The sequence below is a fragment of the Rhinolophus sinicus genome, linkage group LG13, assembly GCF_036562045.2.
Source record: "Rhinolophus sinicus isolate RSC01 linkage group LG13, ASM3656204v1, whole genome shotgun sequence".
Taxonomy (NCBI): Eukaryota; Metazoa; Chordata; class Mammalia; order Chiroptera; family Rhinolophidae; genus Rhinolophus; species Rhinolophus sinicus.
In genome coordinates, this window is record NC_133762.1 from 36,905,542 (window position 1) to 36,927,082 (window position 21,541).

At 49.6% G+C, this 21,541-nt stretch overlaps 2 protein-coding genes across 3 annotated transcripts in view; one reads left to right on the forward strand and one right to left on the reverse strand.

The window, feature by feature from the left end:
• Positions 1-8,243, forward strand: part of PIGU (phosphatidylinositol glycan anchor biosynthesis class U) — a 79,843-nt gene extending 71,600 nt beyond the window's left edge. The window contains exon 12 of the mRNA XM_019733685.2: positions 7,816-8,243. Coding sequence (XP_019589244.1) covers positions 7,816-7,929 — 114 coding nt within the window. The 3' untranslated portion in view covers positions 7,930-8,243. The remainder of the gene's footprint in view (positions 1-7,815) is intronic.
• A 177-nt stretch (positions 8,244-8,420) lies between these two features.
• Positions 8,421-10,293, reverse strand: MAP1LC3A (microtubule associated protein 1 light chain 3 alpha). Of its 2 annotated transcripts, XM_074318351.1 has the most exons (5): positions 9,805-10,009; positions 9,481-9,536; positions 9,289-9,395; positions 8,851-9,020; positions 8,421-8,581 (listed from the first exon to the last, which is right to left on the reverse strand). In XM_074318351.1, the coding sequence occupies exons 1-4, from the start codon at positions 9,842-9,844 to the stop codon at positions 8,858-8,860; spliced, it is 366 nt and encodes a 121-aa protein (XP_074174452.1). In that variant the 5' UTR covers positions 9,845-10,009; the 3' UTR covers positions 8,421-8,581; positions 8,851-8,857. The 2 variants fall into 2 exon arrangements, with proteins under 2 accessions (XP_074174452.1, XP_019589255.1); XM_019733696.2 differs by having other exon boundaries at positions 8,421-9,020; positions 9,805-10,293.
• Positions 10,294-21,541: the final 11,248 nt, after the last annotated feature.

Below are 21,541 nucleotides of genomic sequence, written 5' to 3' on the forward strand. Positions count from 1 at the left end.
TTTGTTATACCAGCAGGTAAGCCAGGAGTGCCTTAGGCCCCATCCTTTAAATATTTTTTAGTTTGTAACAGATCATTTGCTAATTATAATTGTGCCTCAGAGTCAGTAACCAGGAAATGACAACAGTAAACCATCCATAGGAGTGAGTGTGTGTGTGTGTGTGTGTGTGTGTGTGTGTGTACTGAGAGATTGGTCGATTGCAGTGCCCCTCCACTTCCTTACTGTGTGACTTTCAGCAAGTGATTGAATTTCTCTGGGTGGCAGTTTTCTTCCACCTCCCAGGGTGTTGAGAGGATTGGACATGTGATGCATGGGTCCTGCTGCCATTATTCATATGTTGATGTGGGAAATAGCGTGAACAACATGCTGTTCAAATATCCAGAGCAAATTCCTAGGGAGCCTGTCTCCCCTCCTCTTTGTTTTTGACCCTGTTCTGCTGCAGGTCAGTGACCGCAAAAGTGTAATGGTCATCAAGGATGACATATAAACAAAAAGGAATGCATTTAAATTTAGCTTTTTAAAAAAGAGGGACGTAAGATGTCCCACGCACCCTAATTCAACTTAAAAACAGAGAACATAAGGAAGTCTTTCCCCAAATGATAATTAATAGTGACTCATGTTTAAAGAGCTTGCTGGGGGCCAGGCCCATGTGGTCCCTTTAATCTGCTGGATCATGTGCTGTGTGGCCTTCTGGACCGTCCCCTGTGCGTCCACAGCTGCTCGTGTCCTCGTGGAGAAAGTTTTCTGTGTGTGTATGTTTAATTGTGGGCATCCTGATGGAAGTATGACTTTTCTTGCCTTTTAATAAAATATCTTGGTGATCTCTCCTTGTTCGCATGGACTTGCCACACTTGATGTAAGGATTTCCCTACTGACAGCCCTTTAAGTTGTTCTCCTTTATTTTGTTATGATAGGGAATTCACTTAATTCTTGTAACAGCCCTTTGAGGGGGGCAGTTATTAGCCCCTCCTGATAGAAATGAAGAGGCTGAGGCTCGGAAGTCACAGAGCTCAGGAGGGGTGTATTTATTCATGCTCTTGGGTATCACGTCCTCTCAGTAAATTGTGGGTTCCATTAGGGCAGCCCCAGGTCTGTCACAGCTGCATCCCAGAAGAATGTTCTGTGACTGTTTATTGATGAATAAATGGAATGAGCTGGAATCAGAAACCACATTTTATGACCAGTGACACATTCTTACCCTAACCTCCCAGTTCCATCTCTGTTTCGGTACAAGCCGGGCCTGCTGCATTCCTTGGGGGTCAGACCGGAGCCCCCTGCCCCTCTTAACCCCATGGCAGGACCCGAGAGCCCCACTCCTGCTCTGTGCCCTACCTTATCCCCCCACCTCCTGCCCTTCCCAGCAGGTCTGGAACACTCTCTGAGCTGCTGCCTCTTGCCCTGACCCCCGTCCTTGTGCTGCAGACCCTGAAGGCCCGGGCTGGCCCTGCTTTGGCCATTCTGCTTTCTGTCTCCAGGGAGGCCGGAAGCCTGGCGTCTGGGCGCCAGCCCTGTGGCACATCGGGGCTGCGCAGGACTCGCTCATTCACTCCAGGATAAATGAATCCGCAGTCCTATCTCCGGGAATCGCCTCTTAGTTGGCCTGGTGTGTCATGCTGGGAATTGGGACCAGTGAGGCAATGTTGCGGGACATGTGGGGGCAGGTCAGCAGTGGTTGTGGGGTGTGTAGCCCCCACTTGTGCACAGATGGAGGTACATTTCAGGCTTATCCCCAAGGGTTGTATGTGGTCCTGGCTGCGACATCCTGGTCTGTGTGGGAAGATGTGTTCCTCCAGACATGAGGTGCCTGTGGCCCAGGCTGGAGCTCTTGTCTAGCTGGGTGTGCATGTGTGCTTTGCTTTGCTCATTCAGGGGCATTTGTCATGGTCTTAGTTCGTTCTGTCATCCCTCCATCCTCGGACCTTTAGCTTAGTGCTTAGCATCCCAGGCTTGTCTCTCTCACAGGCCTCCCCCCACCCCCCACAACCAGAGTGACAGGAAAAGCCCAGGCTAAATACAGGGGCACCGCCAGCCGGAAGGGCTAGGTTTGGGAGGCCCGAACTCCACAGCGACACCCAGCCCCGTCCGTCCCGGCTCCCTGGTCTTAGACAAAGCACAGGACTCCTGGGGCCTAATTTATTTGCAAATATTAATTAGGTGCCTGCTATGTACCAGGCACTCTACTAGGGGTGAATGAGACACAGCCCTGCTTCCAAGGACCCCACGGTGTGTGGAAGAGAAAGAAAAGGCAATAGGCAGGGCCTGGGCAGTGCTAAAAACGAGGGAAAAGCCTGGGGAGCTCAGAGCTAGGTGGTTAAAAAAGCTTCTAGGGTGGGGGAAGCAGCCTCTAAGTGTAGTCCTGAGGGTCTAACCGGGCTGTAGGTGCTGAGGGGGCAGGGGAGAAAGAGAAAGAGAGCGAGCGAGCCTCGCCCGTGTGGAAGGGAGTTCTGTAGGGCTGGCTCGTGCCACCTGACAGGGAATGAGGCCGTTTCAGGACAGCGGTGGTCAGAGCCACGTGGGGCTCCTTATGCTGAGGACCAGGCCGAGCTTTCAGTGAGCAGATTCAGGTTCCGCAAGCCTCACTCTGCCAGGAAGGGAGGTGAGGGTGTGCGCTGGCCTCTGAGCACAGGCAGGAGGCTGTTTAAGCCTGGGGAGAGGGGGTGGAAGCCTCAGTTTCCTCAGCCTCGGAGGTTAGCTGTGAGGCCTCTATGATAGAGTTGGGTGGGGAAAGCTTTTGTCTATTGAAAAGTCCCATGTAGATAATGGTGCCATCACAGCTGACTTTGACCTTCCTCTGTGATCTTCCAGACCCCGAGATTGAAGTCCAGTGATTTCCCTATTGTTTTGCTTCTTTAGAGCGAGAGGGTGGAGATCTGTTTCTCCTCCATCTCCTCCCACGCGTGTCCATTCAGGTCTGTGAGTTGTCGGGTCATGCCAAGCCCTGCCCAGCCCCGTCAGTCAGCTGTCAGCTTCTCTTGCTCCCAGTGTCCTCGCTCCCCAGGCGAGTGTGGGCAGAGGGTGCCGCCCCTTAGTGCCAGTGGTGGCAACCACATGAGTTCCCCCAAGTGCAGGCTGGCTGTCGTGTGTCAGCCTCTCCAGCAGGAGCAAGAGACCCGGGGAACCGGGACATGCCTGGGGGGACAGCACCTGCTTCTCCTCCCGCGGAAGCTGCCTCGCAGGGGCCCGTGTTGGCTGAGGCTGCGCTCCTAAGCCCCGCAGCTTCTAGACGCACTGAACAGCCTCTGCTGGCTCGGAAGTCTCAGACACTTGTTTTTCCTTTTCCAAAAAAACTCTCTCCTTGGCTAAGTGACAGCTGTGAATGGGGAGCACAGCCTCCACAGGGGTGTTAGTGTTTACAAAGTGTCAGCATGGGCCTGTAGCAGGGTTCAGCCCAGGTGGGTGCAGCCCCTTTGCCCCCAGGACCCCAAATTGAGGAGTTTGCAGGATGATGGGAAGAACCCGGGTTTGGGCCTCCGACGGTCAGATCAGCACTGCAGCCTGAGTGCTCCGCTTACTCCCGTGTGAGCCCAGGCCGGACCCTTAACCTCTGAGCTGGCCCATCTCTGAGTGGGGCGCATACGCCCTACCGCAGTGTGGTGTGAAGGTTCGGTGATACACTTCTCGTTAAAGGGCCTGGCCCATGGCAGATACTCAGAATGTGCTGGTTTCCTGTCTCTCCTCTTTCCCACCCTGTAACAGGGCATGTTCCACTTCTGATCTCCCCCTCTCTGTCCCTGACCGCCCTTTTTTCAACTGCCCCATTAAATCTTCAGCATGGCCCAATGAGGAGTCCTGGGGCCCTCACAGCTGCCAATGAGAGAGGAATGTGGTCTGACTGAGCCCTCTCTGGGGCAGTGCCAAGGGGGTGCGGACCAGGAAGCTACTCCCAGAGCGCCAGCCCTGCTCCAGGCCTGGACCCACGAGCTGAAACAAGTGCCATCCCATTTGGTGGGGAGGGCAATGGGAAATGCCTTCACTTCAGGGGTCACATAAGTGAGCGTGAGGCTGGGGATGGAGATGGTGCCTCTCAAGGGATGAGTAGGAGCCCTTTGGCTTCTGAGCAGGGTGTGTGTGTGTGTGTGTGTGTGTGTGTGTGTGTGTGAAGATCCCCAGGGTCCAGGAGGCAGTGGGTGGGAGGGAGAAAAGGGGGCTGAGTCAGGAGTCTGAGGAAGGGAGCTGGCAGGCCTCAGTGGTTGGTGGCAGGAGAGGCCGGGGGCTCAGCCACAGTCAGTGAGGACAGCTTTAAAGAACGGCTGCTCTTCAGGTCTCTGAAAGCACCAAGACACAGAACCAGGACTAGGGGAGCCACCATTGCGGTAAGAAACTAGAGTTTATCGCTGACCTCACAGGTGAGGAAATGCAGCTTAGGGAGCGGAGTGATTTACACCACGTCACAGCCCCTAACTCACCCATGGTATTTCCACTGCCCCTTGCCCAACTTCACCTGCCCAGACTAGACAAAGGGCCTCTGGGTCTACAGCTGCTGGGTTGGCTGACTCCCAGTGCCTCTGGGAAATCCCTTCTCCTTAGCCCAAGTGGAAAGCTTCAAGGTCAGAAGAGGTTGTCTCAGCCAGCCTGTGACCAGCCAGGGGCTTCCCTCTGAAAGAGTCAAGCCTCCCTGCCAGCCTGGGGTTCTGTCCCTGGGAGCAGGACACCCACTCAGGATTTGTGACCTTCTGTTCCAGACAGACCAAGCCAGCACACAGGGCTCTTTCCGTCCATGCCACCCTCCCCTGACACTTCATTATGAAAATTTTCACACACACCACAAAGCTGAAAGACATCAAACACCCATATACCGACCACCTGGACTCTACTACCACCATTAACATTTTGCTTTCCTTAGATGACCACAAATTATCCATCCCTTGAGCTCTTATTTTTTTTAAATATACTTCAAAGTGAAATGTATGCATCAGTATATTTTCTGCTAAATATTTCACATGTATGTCATTAACCAGAGTTCGGTACCTATTTACATTTTTCTTATGTGAAATTTACATACAGTGTAAAACACAAATCTTAATATACATTTCCTGAAGCCTTCTTTCATTCAGCAAAATAGTTTTGTGGCTCATCCGTGTTGTTGCATATAACAATAGTGCATTGCTTTTTAAAATAAACTTAAATTTTGGAATAATTTAGATAGCACGGGGTTCTCATGTGCCCCACACCCAGTTTCCTGCATTGTTTACATCTTGTATTTCTATAATACATTTGTCCAAACCAAGAAACTGGCCCTGGTCCATTATTATTAAGTGGACTCCAGATTTGGTGTGGGTTTCACCAGTTTTCCCCATCATGTCCTCTTTCTCTTCCAGGATCCAAGCAAAGGTACCACGTTAACATTTAGTTGTCATGTCTCCCCCATGTCCTCGGCTCGCTTTCTCCGTCTTTCCTAACTTCTCGTGGCCTGGATGCGCTGAGGAGCGCTGGCGGGTAGCCTGTCGCGTGTCCCCACTTTGGGTTTGTCTGATGGTTCTCTCGTCATGAGACCAGGTTTTGGGTTTTGGAACATTCCTGCTGTACGTGCTAGCCACACGATTGCATGCTGTTACCCTTGCTCGTTTGGTTAAGATGGTGTTTGCCAGGCTTCTCCACTGTGAAGTTGCTATTTTCTCTTTCCCTCCACTGTTCTTTGGATTGGTTGATTGTTGTGAATTGGATTTGTATTTTTATCAGTGTAATACATGTACCTAATTTACAAAGTTAAGGCTTCTAAGGAAAAAGAAGAACTCCCTAAGGTCTTACAGTGACTGGTTCTGGTACTTCTAAATAACATGCTTACGCTACTATTTGTATTTCTTCGGTGTTTTTTCCCTCTTATATAATTGATTGAAACATATGAAATTGCCAATATTCAACCATTTCTGATCTGCAGAAATGGCAATTTCATATGGTTCAAACTAATACCTAGTATTTTGACTTCCTACTACTTGTCCAGCTGATTGTGTGACATTGGAATTGGCTCATTTTGTTTTGTGAATTTCTGACTTTGCACATGCCCCTTATCTGACCTGGCTCAGGGATCAGCCCTCCACCAGCTCAGCCACAACTCCAGGCTCCCCTTCCCTGGGCCCTGGGCCTGGGTAAGAAAGGGGCTGCAGGGTGTGAGGTCAGCCTTTGTTGTGACAACTGCCCCTGAAGCGCAGCTGTGGGGCACAGCCTCGGGCTCCCTGGGCTGTCTGCTCTCCTGATACCCACAGCGGCTGAGTTCTGGGCCCCTGGGGCATGGCCTAGCAGGCTCATGGGCACTGCTCCAGCTCTCCCGGGATAGCCTTAGACCAACTACTGACCCCTTGTGCCTTAATTTCCTCATCTGTAAGATGGGGTTGATCAAGCCTTCCAACAGGCTCCTGTGGGATCCTTGTCCTGAGGCCATCACTTGTGTTGGTTCTGAGTGCCTGCTCCAGGCCACTGTGTGCCCTCCTTCCTGTCCACAGTGTGACAGAGACTGCCTGGGATGGGGTCTCAGGGTCAGAGGCCACGATCTCGGGCTCAGCTCCAATACCCGAGCCAGGTGCTCCTCGCTCAGGGCTGCCATCTCCCCATGTGTCCCAAGAGGTGCTTGGTGTGCTAGTCTGAGAGTTGGTGGTGTCCGCAGTGGTGAGCCCCTTCCCCTGATCCTTCTGTGTGGCTGGGCCCTGCGCCTCCTGCTCCAGGCACTGGAGGTCTTGGGAGCCTGGGGCAGATGGGATTTAAGACTTTAGGTCTGGCATGTGGGGGCACTTGGCAGATCCCTGTTCCTCTCCGGGCCTCAGTGAGGGGGGTGGTGGGCTGCGCTTCTAAGGCCCTTTGGATTCTGTGGCCCATACGGGAAAGACAGACCGAGCTGGGCACATATACCGTGGTGGCAGAACCACTGAGGGACCCTGCCCAGTGCAGGGCAGGAAGGAGCACAGTCATCGGGCAGGCAGAGGTGAAGGTAAAACTGCACTTTGGATGAGTTTGTGCTGCCAAATAGAGGTTGATGAGGCCATGACCCAATCTGGGTGTGAGGCAGGGCTTCTCTGAGGAACATCCTTCCTGAGACCTGAAGGGCAAGCAGGTGTTAACTAGATAAAAGGGGAGAGAACATTCCAGGCAGAGGAAACAGCAAAGATCTTGCAGTGGGAGCAGAGTGAGGTGGAACAGGGGCGAGGGTAGCGCGTGTGCACAGACAGGGACGAGGTGCAAGGCCCTGGAGGCCAGGGAGTCTGACCTTCACCCTACGAGCCACAGGAAGCCGTTAGAGGACTTGAACATGACCAGGTTTGTTTGGAAAAGCAACCTCTGGCTGCTAGGGAAAATGGACTGGGGGAGGGAAGGTGTGCGACTCGGAGCCCAGAGAGGGGACTGCTGCTGAAATGGCAGGGACCGTGTCCTGGGTGGTAACTGTGAAGACGGGTAGAAATCGGTGCATTTGAGAGAGTTGAGGAGCTAGAAGTGACAGGTCTTAGTGGCTTTGTATATGGGAGGAAAAGTAGCAGGTGATTCTGTGGCCTGAGCACCTGGGTGGAAGATGGGAGGCATGGTTCCCAGTAGAAGCGGGATTGACAGGGGGCCTGGCTGGGGTGGAGGGGCCTGTGGGCCCCCAAGAGGTGAGGTGGAAGGGCCTCGGGTTGCAGAAGTACTGTCTGGAGTTCAGAGGCCAGGCCTTGGGAAGGAGGTATAGACCATAGTAGAGGGAGGAGGTGCCAGTGAGACCTGGCAGGACCAAGTGTAGGTCCTGAGGTGGGGGTCCCGGGGTAATGTCTCCCCAGTACCTGCCTAGCCCCTCAGACTCAGGGTTCAGGGGGAGGTACCGCTAAGCTTCTCACACTCACTCTCTCCCCCCAGATCCTGCTCATCTCCGACTACTTCTACGCCTTCCTGCGGCGAGAGTACTACCTCACACATGGTCTCTACTTGACCGCCAAGGACGGCACCGAGGCCATGCTTGTGCTCAAATAGGCCTGGCTGGGCACAGGGCTGCATGGACTTCAGGGGGTGGGAAGGCCAGAAGCTGGGCCAAGCCCTCTAGCCAGAGTTGCCAGCAGACAAGTCCTCAGAAGAGGTTCAAGTCCAGGGTCACGAATCTTGGCACCAAAGAGGAGCCAAAGCTGGCAGCAAGTTCTGTGGCACCTTGGCTGCCAGGAGCACCTCCACTTGGACCCCCCGTTTGTCTCTCTGCACACCAAGGAGCCCCCTCCCAGGCAGGAAAAGGGAAGAAGGGTGAGCAGGGTTTGTTAGGTTGTGGGTACTTAATAAATGTTTTTTGTTATGAAGATGTGGGCTTGGCCCCTAATACTGCATTGGTACACTTCACAAGGATGTGGGTTTCCAGAATGAACCCTAAATCCACAGGATCCAAGTATGTGCACTGGCGAGCCAAGAATAGCATGAGACAGCCCCACCAAGAGTCCTCCCCACCCCTCCCAAGCAGCTGGAGGCAAAGGGCCAGGCAGGCCTGAGCAATCTTTATTCTGCAGAAGGACAATGCCCACAGATCATACACCATGTCAAGGCCAGGTGAGCCAGGGGCCAGACCTTCAGGGGTGGGTGGGTCCAAGCTGGGGACAGCGCCTCAAGTGGGGGAGGGGCAGATGGACAGACAGGCAGGGGCCTAAAAAAAAAAAACACATAAAAACGAACCAGACAGAGCAGAGGTGCTGGGGGCTGCTCCCCACCCGCCCCCATCCAGTCAGCACCCAGAGGGACAACCCTAACATGACTGGCTCAGGATCTACCCAGGGCAGAGATGGAGTGGTTGGTGCCCCCAAGGGGTGGCATCCCTGCCCAGACCCAAGGGGCAGAGGCAGCTCAGTGCAGGAGCCAGGAGCTCCCTGGGCAGAGCCTGACAGGGCCCCCCACTCCCAGGCCAGCCCCCCCTACTGCTGGCTCAGAAGCCGAAGGTTTCCTGGGAGGCGTAGACCATGTAGAGGAAGCCATCGTCATCCTTCTCCTGCTCATAGATGTCCGCGATGGGCGTGGACACGCTCACCATGCTGTGCTGGTTCACCAGCAGGAAGAAGGCCTGCGTGGGGTTCAGCTGCAGGCGGCGCCTGAGGTGGACAGGAGGCCCTGGCTGCTGGGTGGGCGCAGCTCAGATTTCCCCCAAATGATGCCCAGCTTCTGATTCCCACCCATCCCAGCCCCATCTAGAGGCTCTCACCTGACGCTGACCCCAGCCCTGACCTTGACCTTTCCCAACCTCCCCAGAACAGGTACCCAACGCCCCATCCCATGCCCCACCCCAGCCCTTCTCAGGACCTGGCCCACTGCTTGACTCCAGCAGGACCCGAGTCCCCCTGACAGTTACTGCCCACGCACCGGATTATCTTGACCAACTCGCTCATATTGACATGGTCCGGGACCAGGAACTTGGTCTTGTCCAGGACAGGCAGCTGCTTCTCACCCTTGTAGCGCTCAATGATTACCTGGGAACCGTGTGGGGCGGGGGACGCGTGAGCCCGGGGCGGGGCCTGGGGCCGGGCGGGTAGCTTAGGGGGCGGAGGGACTCACCGGGATCTTGCTGGGGTGCTGGTCGCGGATCTGCTGCACCTCCTTACAGCGGTCGGCTGCGGAAGGAGGTCGGGCAGTGAAGCTGGGCCCCCTTTGCGGTTCACTCCGCCTGTCCCAGAGGTGTGGCCCCTCCGGCCCTACCTCCCCAAAGCCCCCACCCCTGGAGCGGTCGGGCAGGCCGGGGCCCAGGCCTGAACCTGCCTGCCAGCCTGGGGTCCAGCTGGAGCCTGACGTCACGGGGCTGACGTCACCTGCGGCAGCCCTGTCGGTCGCGCCCCCCACCCCCCCCACACACACAGTCGCTGATTGCCCGCCGGGCCTCACCGAAGCTCCGCCGCTGCTTGAAAGGCCGGTCCGAGGGCATCTCGCGGGCCCGGCGGGGCGCACAGGCCGAGGCTCCGGGGCGCACGGCGTGGGGATGTGGCTGCGGTTCAGGGGCTCCGGGGGCTCTGTACCTCGCGCTCAAGGGCTCCGGGGCTCACGCTGAGCCCGGCGGCGGAGACTCGGGGAGGTAACTCGCCCGGGTGACGTCAGGTCACAACATTCCTTAAAGGGGAGGTCGGCGCGCCGCTCCCATTGGGCCGACGCAAAACCCGCCCGCCCGGACCGTGATGTCAGGGCGCAAAGAGCCTGGATTCCCAGCGCGCACTAACTATGAAGGGCGGGGGCTCCCAGGGCGCGTCACAGTCCCATGATGTCATGGCCTGCGCGGGTCTCTCTCCCCCTGGCCCGGGCTGAGCAGAGACTGGAAAGCCTGGACTCGCAGGCCAGACTGCGGCTCAGCATCCTCTATTCCTGCTGTCACTGTCATGTGACAGCGCACACTCGAGTCTGTCAGTTCCAAGACAGTACGAGGTGCTGAGAATGACAGCAGTGATCCAAAAGTCCTCCTCGCCTTCATGGTTAGAGAAAGCTTATGGTTAGAGAAAGAAAAAGGTGGGGTGGGGAGATTAAAACATGAAAGAGCAAGGCCCTAAAAAGGAACATAGAGGTTTAAAAAAGGAATTTCTAGAATTGAAAAATAGAGCTATTGAAATTCACGTCGCAAAGGATGAGGCAAGAAAGCAGAGTAGACACAGCAGAAGAGAATCTCTCTGAATTGGAGGATAATCAGAAGCAATTAAATAGAGAAAAAAGGTGATGGGACGGAATATAAAAGAGGAAGTGACTGGAATGGTAAAGTGAGAAGAACACCCATGTCCAGTTAGAGTTCCGGAGAGGAAAGAATATAGGAGAGGCAGTTCCTGAAGAGCTTCCAAAATTAATTAAAGACCAGCAGCCTCACATAAAACCCAGGGTAGGATAAATAAAAATAAAAGCATCTAGGCACTTTTTAATGAATTTGCAGAACTCTAAAGACAAGAAATTAGATGGCAAAATGGTGAGCAACTAAATTGGTAAACATGTAAGTCATCTAAACAAGCACTTAATTGGAACATGACTAGTGATGATTAATTTGTGGAGTGCAAAACAAGGAGCACTGAACACAGGACCAGGTAAGACTGGAGAGGGTAACCAGAGTTCAGCGTTCTAAGCAACTTGATTTATACGAGAGGAGGAGGAAGTTAAAGATAATGATAATTGTCCAGCTTTGTAAAGTCAAGTATGTATTTCAGACATTCAAGAGAAATCACTAAAAGAATAGAAAGTATAACTGCCAATGCAGGAAAAAAGTTAGTAAAGGGTATTAAAATATGGAAGGCAGAAAAGAAAAAAAGGAGGCAAAGTAAAAAGAAAGGATTATAAATGGCGCATAACCAGAGGTAGAAAATGTTTTATATTCACCTATTAAAACAGATGATCAGATTGGCCAAGAAAAATAAAATGCAGCTCTAGGCTGTTTACAAGAGGACATTTAAAACCTTAGGACACCAAAAGTAAAAAGGTGGCAAAAGGTATACTTCAGAAAAACTAACCAAAAGATACAAGAAAATCAGACCAAATAGGCTGTAAGGAAAAAGACATGATTAGGGATAAAGAGGGTCACCACAAAATGGTTAAAAGAACAACTTTCTAGGAAAATACAACAATTCTGAACTTGTACGTTAGAAGTTAAAAAAAAGTATTAAAAATGTATAAAGCAAAAGTGACCAGATACAAGGAAAAATAGCCAAATCCTTCAGCAGGGTGGGAGATTTAAGTAAGACCTCTTTCAGTAACTGAAGACCAAACAGCCAAAAAAGAAGAATATAGATGATTTTAATACTATTAATAATCCTGATCAATGGACCCTGATAGAACCCTGAACCCAATGTGTTACTTTCCAGCACACAAGAAACATTTACAAAACAAAAACACCTAACTACGAGACTCCAAGAAATTTCTCAACAGATATCAACTAATCAGTTTCATATAGACCACATTCCCTGACCACAGACATGAGCCAAGTAGACTCCAAATGTTTGGACATTTAAACATTCTTCTAAAAAACGTATTACTCAAAGATAAAATCATACAGAAATGAAAATTATTTAGATCAAACCAAAAATGAGAATAAAATAAAAACTGAGCAGGGGGGCAACTAAAGCAGCATTTAGAAGATTTATAGCCTTGTTATATTAGGTAAGAATACAGGACATTTATTAGCAGTGTCAAATAATTTTAAAAAGGAATAACAATGTAAACACAAAGGATGATAATAATGAAGAGAAATTGATGAAATAGAAAACAAACACTAATATGGACCACAAAACAAAGCCAGATCTTTGAAAAGATCAATGAAATAAAATTAATTGCAAAAGGACATAACTATATATATCAGAAATGACAAAAATAAGATTATATAAACTTTATGCCAGTAAGTTTAAAATTTAGATGAAATAGACAATTTTCTCAAAAAAGATAATTTGCCAAGACTAAATGAAAAAGAAATAGGCAAACTGAGTAGCCATATACCTCAAAAAGCCAACTAGTCCAAATGGTTTCCTAAGTGAATTCTCCCCCCAAAAAAACCAAAAAACCAAACTTGGAGCAAACATTATACTTAATGGTAAAATACCATAGTATATGAGAAAATGTTAAGCATTGTTCCCTTCAAAGCCAGTAACAAAATTTAAAATTTTTTCATCGAACAAAATACAGTATTGTATGGAGGTCCCAGCCAGAGCACCAAGACTAAAAAAAGAGCATAACTATCATTCACAGCCAGAATCACCCAAAGAATCTACAAACAATAAAAGATTGCCAACTACCGTGTTTCCCCGAAAATAAGACCTAGCCAGACAATCAGTTCTCATGCGTCTTTTGGAGCAAAAATTAATATAAGACCTGGTCTTATATTATAGTAAAATAAGGGTCTTTAATTATGTTAGATAAGACCCAGTCTTATTTTACTATAAGTAAAATTATATTTTACTATAAGATCGGGTCTTATCTAACATAATAAAAGACCCTTATTTTACTATAAGACCAAGTCTTACATTAATTTTTGCTCTATAAGATGCATTAGAGCTGATTGTCCGGCTAGGTCTTATTTTTGGGGAAGCATGGTAGGACGGCCAGATGGCTCAGTTGGTTAGAGCGTGAGCTCTCAACAAGGTTGCAAATTCAATTCCCTCATGGGATGAGGGGCTGCACCCCCTGCAACTAAAGATTGAAAACTGCGACTGGCCTTTGAGCTGCGCCCTAGATTGAAGGACAGTGACTTGGAGCTGATAGACCCTAGAGAAACACAATGTTCTCATATATATATATATATATATATATTCTTTTATATATACATATATAAAAGATTGCCAACTAATAAAGTCTGGCAACATACAATACCAAGTTTTAGAGGAAGATGGGAACTTTTTACGCTGCTTATGGGAGTGTAAATCTTTTCAGCTACCCTGGAGAACAATTTGGCAAAATCTATCAGAACTGAAGCTGCCCATATTTTACAAACCAGGGATTCTACTTTCGAGTGCACGTGAGCCCAAAGAAACACAGGTATGTTTAGTGGAGCATTTTCATAATAGCAAAAAATTGGGACACACCTAAATGTCCAATTAAATATCGTGTGTATTTCTATAACAGAACAACACACTGTTATAGTGAAAGAGGAAGAGAAGGAGTCAGCAAACTTTCCCTTTAAAAGATAAGACAATAAATATTTTTGGCTTTGCCGGCCATGTGGCCCTGGTAACCACTCAGTCCTGTTGGAGTGTGGAAGCAATCTTAGACAACCAGAGTGGGCATAGCTGTGGCTATTTGCTAAAACAAACTTGGCCCAAGGGCCTTAGTTTGCTGACTCTTGATCTACAGATATGTGTGTCAAAGTGGACAAATCTCACAAACACAAAGTTGCATGAGACTAAGTGTAATAAGAGCCAATAAGAGCAATGGAAAGAACTAGGTTGGCCATGGCCTTGGGGAAGTGGTTACACCTCTCTTTTGTCGGACTAAGCCCTGGGCTGAGGCTGCAGTGGGGGAGGGGCCCATCCCCCAAATCTCAAAGTCTGTGCTCCCTCTTCCTCTTACCCGACCAGTCAGCAGACTAACACCTCTCCTTCAGTCCTCTGGTTTCTCTGCTGACTGCTTCCTCCTCTCTCCCATCTCTTCTGAATCTAAAGGTCTGGCCCACTCCTTGATTCTACTTCAAAGTCTAGCAAACATCTCAAACTTGACCTCCCCAGATGAACTCATGATCTTCCTCCCATAACATGTGCGCCAACTGTAATTTTCCCTGTCCCCATCTGTCATCTTTGACTCCTTTCTCTCCCTCACCCCTGCCCTCCACATCCAATCCATGCTCAAATACTATTGGTTCTACATTCAAATATCTCCAGAATCTGATCACTTCTCACCACTTCCACCACTGCCACTCACGCCAAAGTTACCATCATCTCCGGATTATTACCATCATCTCCTCACTGGTCTCCTTGCTTTGGCCTTCCCTGCTTCGGTCTGGTCTCACTACACTGACAAGAGTGATCCTGCTGGATCATGCTGTTCCTGCATCCCACTCATTCAGAGCAAAAGTCAAAGGCTATAAACAACGGCCAACAAGGTGTGTGGGACCTGCCTCCTTGCTGCTCCTTCTCTTATTTCATTTCTCCCTTCTGCTAATATGCACGCCCCTTAATGACAGTGTTTCCTGTATGTTTGGCTCCTGCTGTACCCCAGCGCCTACACAGAGTGCAGCACATGGTAGGTAGCTGCTCAGAAATGATTCATTGGCTAAGGACCTCTGCTCTGGGCCTCCACGTGTCATCTCTCGGAGCAACTGCCCATCTGAGAGGGTCTGTGTCCCCTCTAGACCACGCGCAGGGACTGAGTCTGGGCCAAGCACGGCTGCTGGGCACTACAGGTCTGAGAGGACTGTTTGGGGAAACAGGGTCAGCTCAGGGCAAGAGCTCACGCATGGCCCAGCTCATCCGGCCCACTCTCCCCATTCCCGGGCCTGCGGAAAGGCACAGAGCTGGCCTTGACTGGCCTGTTACATGAAGGTGGAGCAAACCCTGGCCTGGGGGTAGAGGGTAGGCATCAATTACTGTGTGCCTGTGGCAGGTTCCTTCTCTGAGCCTCTGCTCCTTTACACAATGGCTGTCATGTGGGAGACCCTGCTGGGTCTCTGGTCCCGCTCCCCACATAAGAACACAGGACACAGTGAAGCCAAAAAGGAACACCCACGGAGCCATAGGTAGGGGAGTCTGTGGGGACAGAACCCCAAAAAGCAGTTTCCAGGCTCTCGGCCTCACATAGACAGGTGCTGGCTCAGGTAGTAAATGGCCATCAACTGTGATTGGATGGCCATCAGCTGTGGCTAGTTGGCCGTCAGCTGTAACCAGTGAGCCATTGGCCACTAATATAACTGCCGTGGCTACGCTAGGAAAATGGGGGCTGGCAAGAAGATGGTGGCTGAGCCTGCAAGCGGCGCAGTGAGGGTTGAGAATTGTGTGGCTCCTGTTTCCTGTTTCTCCAACCCAGCCACCAGCGAGAATATAGTGGTATGACTCCCCTACCTATGGCTCCGTGGGTGTTCCTTTTTGGCCTCACCATGTCCTGCGTTCTTATGTGCGGAGTGGGAACAGAGACCCCGCAGGCCTCCCCGCACGACAAATAGCACAGCGAGCAGGGTACGGTGTCGGCCAAAGCTCTCCAAAGTGTGGTGGAGCAGTTTGTGCGTGAGTCTGAGGAAGACCAGGAGGAGGAGCTGCCGGAGAGCTGGACCCCCGTGGAGAGGTGGAAAGATGTGGACGGTTCCCCAACCAGCATAGGCCGGAGAAAGCAAAGATCGTTGCAGCCCTGTGGGCCGGGAAATTCCTGCTCAGGCAGCCCAGATGCGGGACTTGTCCCAGGAGGAAACGCTTGCTGAGTCCGCCATGGGAGATGAGGGTGAGGTCAAGGTTGTCCCTCACGCCCAGGACAGCCCTGGCGAATGACTATGGACTATGGGGAATTGCCTTCCATTCCTAATTTAATGGACAGCTTGACTGTTTGTTTGGGAACTTACCACCATGTGGTGGAACTGGGGGATATTTGCTTTTGTGTCTTGACCGGCCACCATTGAGAATATGTAAGCACCTTGACTGTGAGTCGCTGTTGTTCCAGCACAGTGCCCTGAGAGCCCTGGCTGAGTCCAGGAAGACTGGCTGTGCCCAGAAGCACTGGTGGTGCCTTGAGAAACCTTGGCTGTGCCCAGAGAGCCTGGCTGTGTCCAGGATATTGCATTCACCTCCAGGCTCCTCGCACAGGGCCCCTCGCGGAAGACGCTTGTCGCGTAGATTGTGAGGCGAGAGCCTGTCCTCCCTGGACACCAGCCCTCAGAGCTGGCCCGTCACCTGGAGAGGTTGCCTCCCCTCGGCCTTTCCTGCTTGCAGGTGCAGCCCACATTCTCGCCCTGCCATGCCCTCAGCTCCCTCAGCCCGCTCCTGTAGCCCTTGGTCATGTCCACGTTCACACTCACCAGGGCCTCTAACCCGACAGTGGTTCCCACATCCCCACATCCAGCCCTGGACTTTCCCTCCTGGACGCAGGTCTGTCCTGCCTCCTGAGCAAAGGTTGCCGCAGAGGTTTAGGCTTCTGACACTCAACATCCCAGTGGAGCCACCGTCGTCCCCAATACCTGCACCTCCAGCTCATCCCCACCTGCTCTCACACCCCATCACCACAGCCTGACCCAGGCCTCAGCTGGGCTTGCCCCTCGCCCACCAATCCAGTCACTCTGTGGAGTCATCTCTCAAACCTTCTGACCCCTCCTAACCCTTTCGGCTGTCACACTGCCAGTCGGCTTTTCCCAGGAATCAGCTCCTCTTGGCTGTGGCCTCACTGTCCTAGTCTCAGCCCACATCAATGCACTTCTCCCGCAAAGGGTGGAGGTCCAGCGACCACCACCCTTTGAGCAAAACAAGACTTCTACTACCCCCTCTCACTATCAGTTGCTTCTGCACCTGTCTCCACTTCCTCCTTGCCCGGCACAGATTCCACAGCCCATCGTGATAATTACTTCCCAAAACGCCTAACTCCCTCATTCTTCTGTTGAATTAACCTGGCAAAATCCCAGCCCTGGTTAAAGTGAGCTGTGAGCGTACCACGCAGCTGCACCCCAGCTGTACAAGATGATGCAGAGAGTTGACCTAACAATCTCAGCTGGGCCACAGCCGTCCCAGGACACTTTCCCAGGAAGTCTGAACCCTCCCCTCACGGCTCCAGCACTTCTTCCCTCTGGCCTTGCCGTCCAGGTGCCCTCGCCCTGCCTCCCCTCAGGTTGCAGTGGAATAGCTGTCCCTGTTGTAGCCTAAGGCCAGCTCTTCCCCTGTGCCTGGTGCCAACCATCCTCACTCCCTCATGGGCTTTGTTCCTTTAAGATGCCCCTCAGTTACTCCCCTCATCCAGGCCACCGTCAGGGCTCTCACCTGGCTGGCTGTGTTCTTGGTTCTGCTCAGGCCCTGCATTCTCCACAGAGACACCAGAGTGCAAATTATGTGTACAATTTTAAAGATAGGAGGAGACTTCAAAGATATTTCATGCCTGCAATGGATTCCCTTTGGTCTATCCCTCCAGATTTCCCCTGGAGTTCTAGAAAACTCTCATTCATCAGTTACTTCACTGGAAAAGAGCCGGAAGCACCGGGCTTATTACAAGCGTAGCTTTAGCTTATGGCAAACTTTTAGCATTTAATTTTTACTCAAATACTTGTACTATAAAAAAGTCAAATAGCAATTTAAATACTTAGCTGTTCCTTCTGATATCTACCTTCATGTTTCTAACTAAGCACCATGATTTTCCTTCTTTCTATAGTTCTTACCATGGAAGGAAACAGGACTCTTGCCTCTCCTTGCCCTTCCCACATCCCAGCAGTTATAGCACTATTCAGGGTTTGTAGTATTTTCCTACATAACTATTATTCACAGCTGCAACACATGATATGCTCTGGATTTGATTTTTATTGTACAATTTTTTTTTCTGGAGTTTTGGCTTAATTTTCCAATTCTTGTTTTGTTTTCCATGCCTCAATACTAAATTATCCCTAAGTTTCTTGAAGAAGTTAACATCTCCTCTGAATACATTCAAACACATCAGATAACTTATCAGTTTTGTTTTCTTCTTGCAACCCTATTCAGGACTCTCTACGTTTACTGCCCAGCACCCTTGACCTTCATTCCAAGGTACCCCTTTTGTTTCTCGTGTTGGAGTCTCAAATTGCCAGGATCCCATGTCTTACTTTCTTTACTTCCTTATTTTAATATAGTCTTCAGTAGCTTCCTGAAAAAAAATGGTGCATGACAGATAAATACATATGCTCTTATATGTCTGAAAATATTTATCTTACTCTTACACATGACCAATAGTTTGGTTGAGTATAAAACTCTAGATTGTAAATAATGTTTTTAAAATCAGAATTTCTAGTGATGCTGTTAGGATGTGCCATGCTGTTGTGTGGTTTTCTTCTCTCTGGATTGTGTCTGTCCAGTGTTCTGAGATTTCACGATGATGGGACCTGGCATGGGTCTTATTAAAAATCAATAGCTGTGGACACTCAGATCTTTCAATCTGGGAGCTTCTGTCCTTCGTTCTAGAAGTTTTTCTTATATTCTTGCTGATAATTTTCCACCCTGTTTTCTCTCTCTGAAACTGGTGTTAATCAGATGTTGAATACCCCAGAGTGATCCTTGAGTTTTCTTACATTTTGGGGGAGATTTTTCTCAACTGTATCTTGCAGCTTTTCTGTTGAATGCATTCCCCTTTATATTTTTAATCTTTCAAGCAGAGTTCCTTACCCCTGAATATTTTTGTTATAGCCTCCTGGACGCTTACCCATGGCAAAAGAGGCTCTGAACCAGTGGTACCCAACCCTAGCTGCATGTCACAAAACCTGGGGAGCTTTTACAAAATAATGCCATGCAGGGCTTATGCTCAGGGATTATGATTTAAGTGGTCAAGGGTGGGTCCCAAGCATAGTTTTTAAATTGGCTGTCTCATTTCCACCAGAAATAAGCACTTGTAATCATCTCCTTTATGCTTAGACTGGGGCCCAGTGCATACCGTTTCCCCAAAAATAAGACCTACCCCGAAAATAAGCCCCAATTAAGATCATCAGCCAGATGGACGCATGTAGTACGTTATGACGATGTTCCAGAGGATGACATGACTGTATTTGAATAAATGTAGATTGTTGTACATGAAAAAATGAGACATCCCCTGAAAATATACCGCAATGCATCTTTTGAAGCAAAAATTAATATAAGACCCAGTCTTATTTTGGGGGAAACATGGTAGTAGGCAAATCACTAAATAATTGTTGAATGAAAAAAGCAGCTTTGTACAGAATTATAAAATAAGAACAAGTTACAGGCAATCTACTTTTGTTTATGTTTTCTCTAAATATATCTAAAAACCTAGTACCTGAAAGTCGAACATAGTCTTGCATGTCAAAAAGTATTTCAAAACGAGAGTTAAAAAAAAAATCTATAAAATTTTCTATTTCATCTTGCCTTTTACACAGTGTTATTAATAACATATTTCTTGTGAACTAGGGAGTTAAAAGTGTAATTTTCTCATCTGTTTCTGCTGTAACCCCAATGCAGTAGCTGCCACACACAAGGAGAGGGGCAGAACCAACGCGGGACTACAAAACAAGGTGGCCCAAAGAGTTCGGACTCCTGCCCGATCTTTAGCCAATGAAAGAGCTGGAAGTGAGAGAACAATGTTTAGAAGCTGGGCAAGTGCTGAGTCTCACCACTGTGGAGGGACGTAGTGGCGTGATTCTGCTTCACCTCGAGGGGGCCCTAAGAACCAGGGGCCAAGAGGAATGTTATAGAGGGCCAGCCAAAGACAGTGCGTCATCCAAAGTAAGGGAATGGCAGGTGAGAGGACAACAGAAGGGATGAGAGTGGGGGGACAAAGGGTAGGTCTCGGAATACTCATGGAAGACGTACCAGAAGCACAGGTTTCAGCTTTAAACACACACCAGGCTCGGAGAGCCACAAGCCAGTTCACAACAGCGCTGGTCAGGTATGAACTTTCCTCTCCCCATCGCACGCGTCGTAGCAACACGAGACAAAACAAGGCCAAGGCCAAGGCCAAGCAGTTGCTGCCTCCCTCCCCACCAGAAGGCAAGGCTGGCAGCGGGCCCAAGCTGGGGAAGGGGCGGCCTCTATCTCCAAATGCCGTTTATAGTTTTTGTTACAGTGGACACATCCTGTAATGGTGGAAGCAGCCGGAGACTCCCCACATCCCTTCCAGGGGCAGGGGAGGAATGAGGCCCAGAGAATACATTTAAAGACACTGGGAAATGAAAATAAGTTTGCTCTTTGACCCAATCGAGCTTTTAACCTAACGATGGGACTGGCACTTTGGATGTGTTGTTATTTTCCTTCTCAAGTGAATATGATGGGTCAGCTAAGGCTCACTGACACTGGGTTGTGTCTACCCATTTGATGTGTTTGGCGGCTTAATGACTTCTACTAGCTGCCAACGATCAAATTTATGAGCTCTCCTTTTCTTTTCCCTAGGACCTGAATTTGGTGTGGCAAGATTTTGGTTTAGGATTTTCAGTGAAAAAGTATACAGAAGTACAGTTGGTTTGAGAATCAAGCATATGAAAAGGGAGAAAGCCTATAACTTCTGGAGTGTTTTAAAAACACATTTTTGGAGAAAAGGGAATGCTAGCTCACAGAGGCACAGCCAAATTCTAAGGAGCAGCGGCAACTGATGAGGTAGAGGGATGAATGATGGAAGAGATGGCAGCTGCTGCATTTTCCGGGAGACCCCAGCCAAGAGCAATACCTTGGAAGGCGAAGTTCATACCTGATGGGAATCAGAACAGGGGTTGCCTCTGGAGAGTAGGGGTGGAGATGGGCTGGGAAGCAGCAGGACAGCTTTCTGGGATGATGTGATCTTGAAAGGGGGGGTTGGGTTGACAGGTATATGCATTTGTCACTTAAGTAGTACACTTAAGATCTGTGCATTTCACTGTATGTAAATCTTACCCACCCTCCAAAAAAAAAAAAAGGCAAGGTAGTTAATAATACGGACACCGAAGTGTTTGGTTAGGAGTGTGTACTGTCTACAGCTGTCTTTTAATATGCACCACAAAAATGGAATGGATAGTTAGGAGATAAATATAACAGAATGTGAATTGTAGAAATTATAGAGTAAAATGGAGAATATACAATTATTTCAACTCTGCATGTTTGAAATTTTTCATAATGCCGGGAGTGAGCACACCTTTGTTATATTGGCAAATGTACTTCTGAAACCCAGAAGCCATGCCCTTTCCTCCATGCCCAGGTCAGTGGTCAGTTTATATGGGTATTGTATTTCTGTACACTTGCTACTTTTAAGTACAGAAACAGGCATTTGCACGTATTATACCCTTATTTAGAGTTTTAAAACTGCATTTCTACATCTTAAGATGAGCCCAGGGAATTCTACACACGGCATCAACTGGAAAGCATCCACACAGCCTCCCATGTGCGAAACCCCGTTCCCAGGGGACTGGGAGGCAGAGCCTTTACGTTCATGAGTCACCTGGTTTTCCCCAAAGCCAGACGAGCCTAAACTTTCCTCAGGACCTCAGGGGATAGCTTTACTTTAAGGCAAACAAGAAGGTATGATAGAAGTATGATAGAGAGGG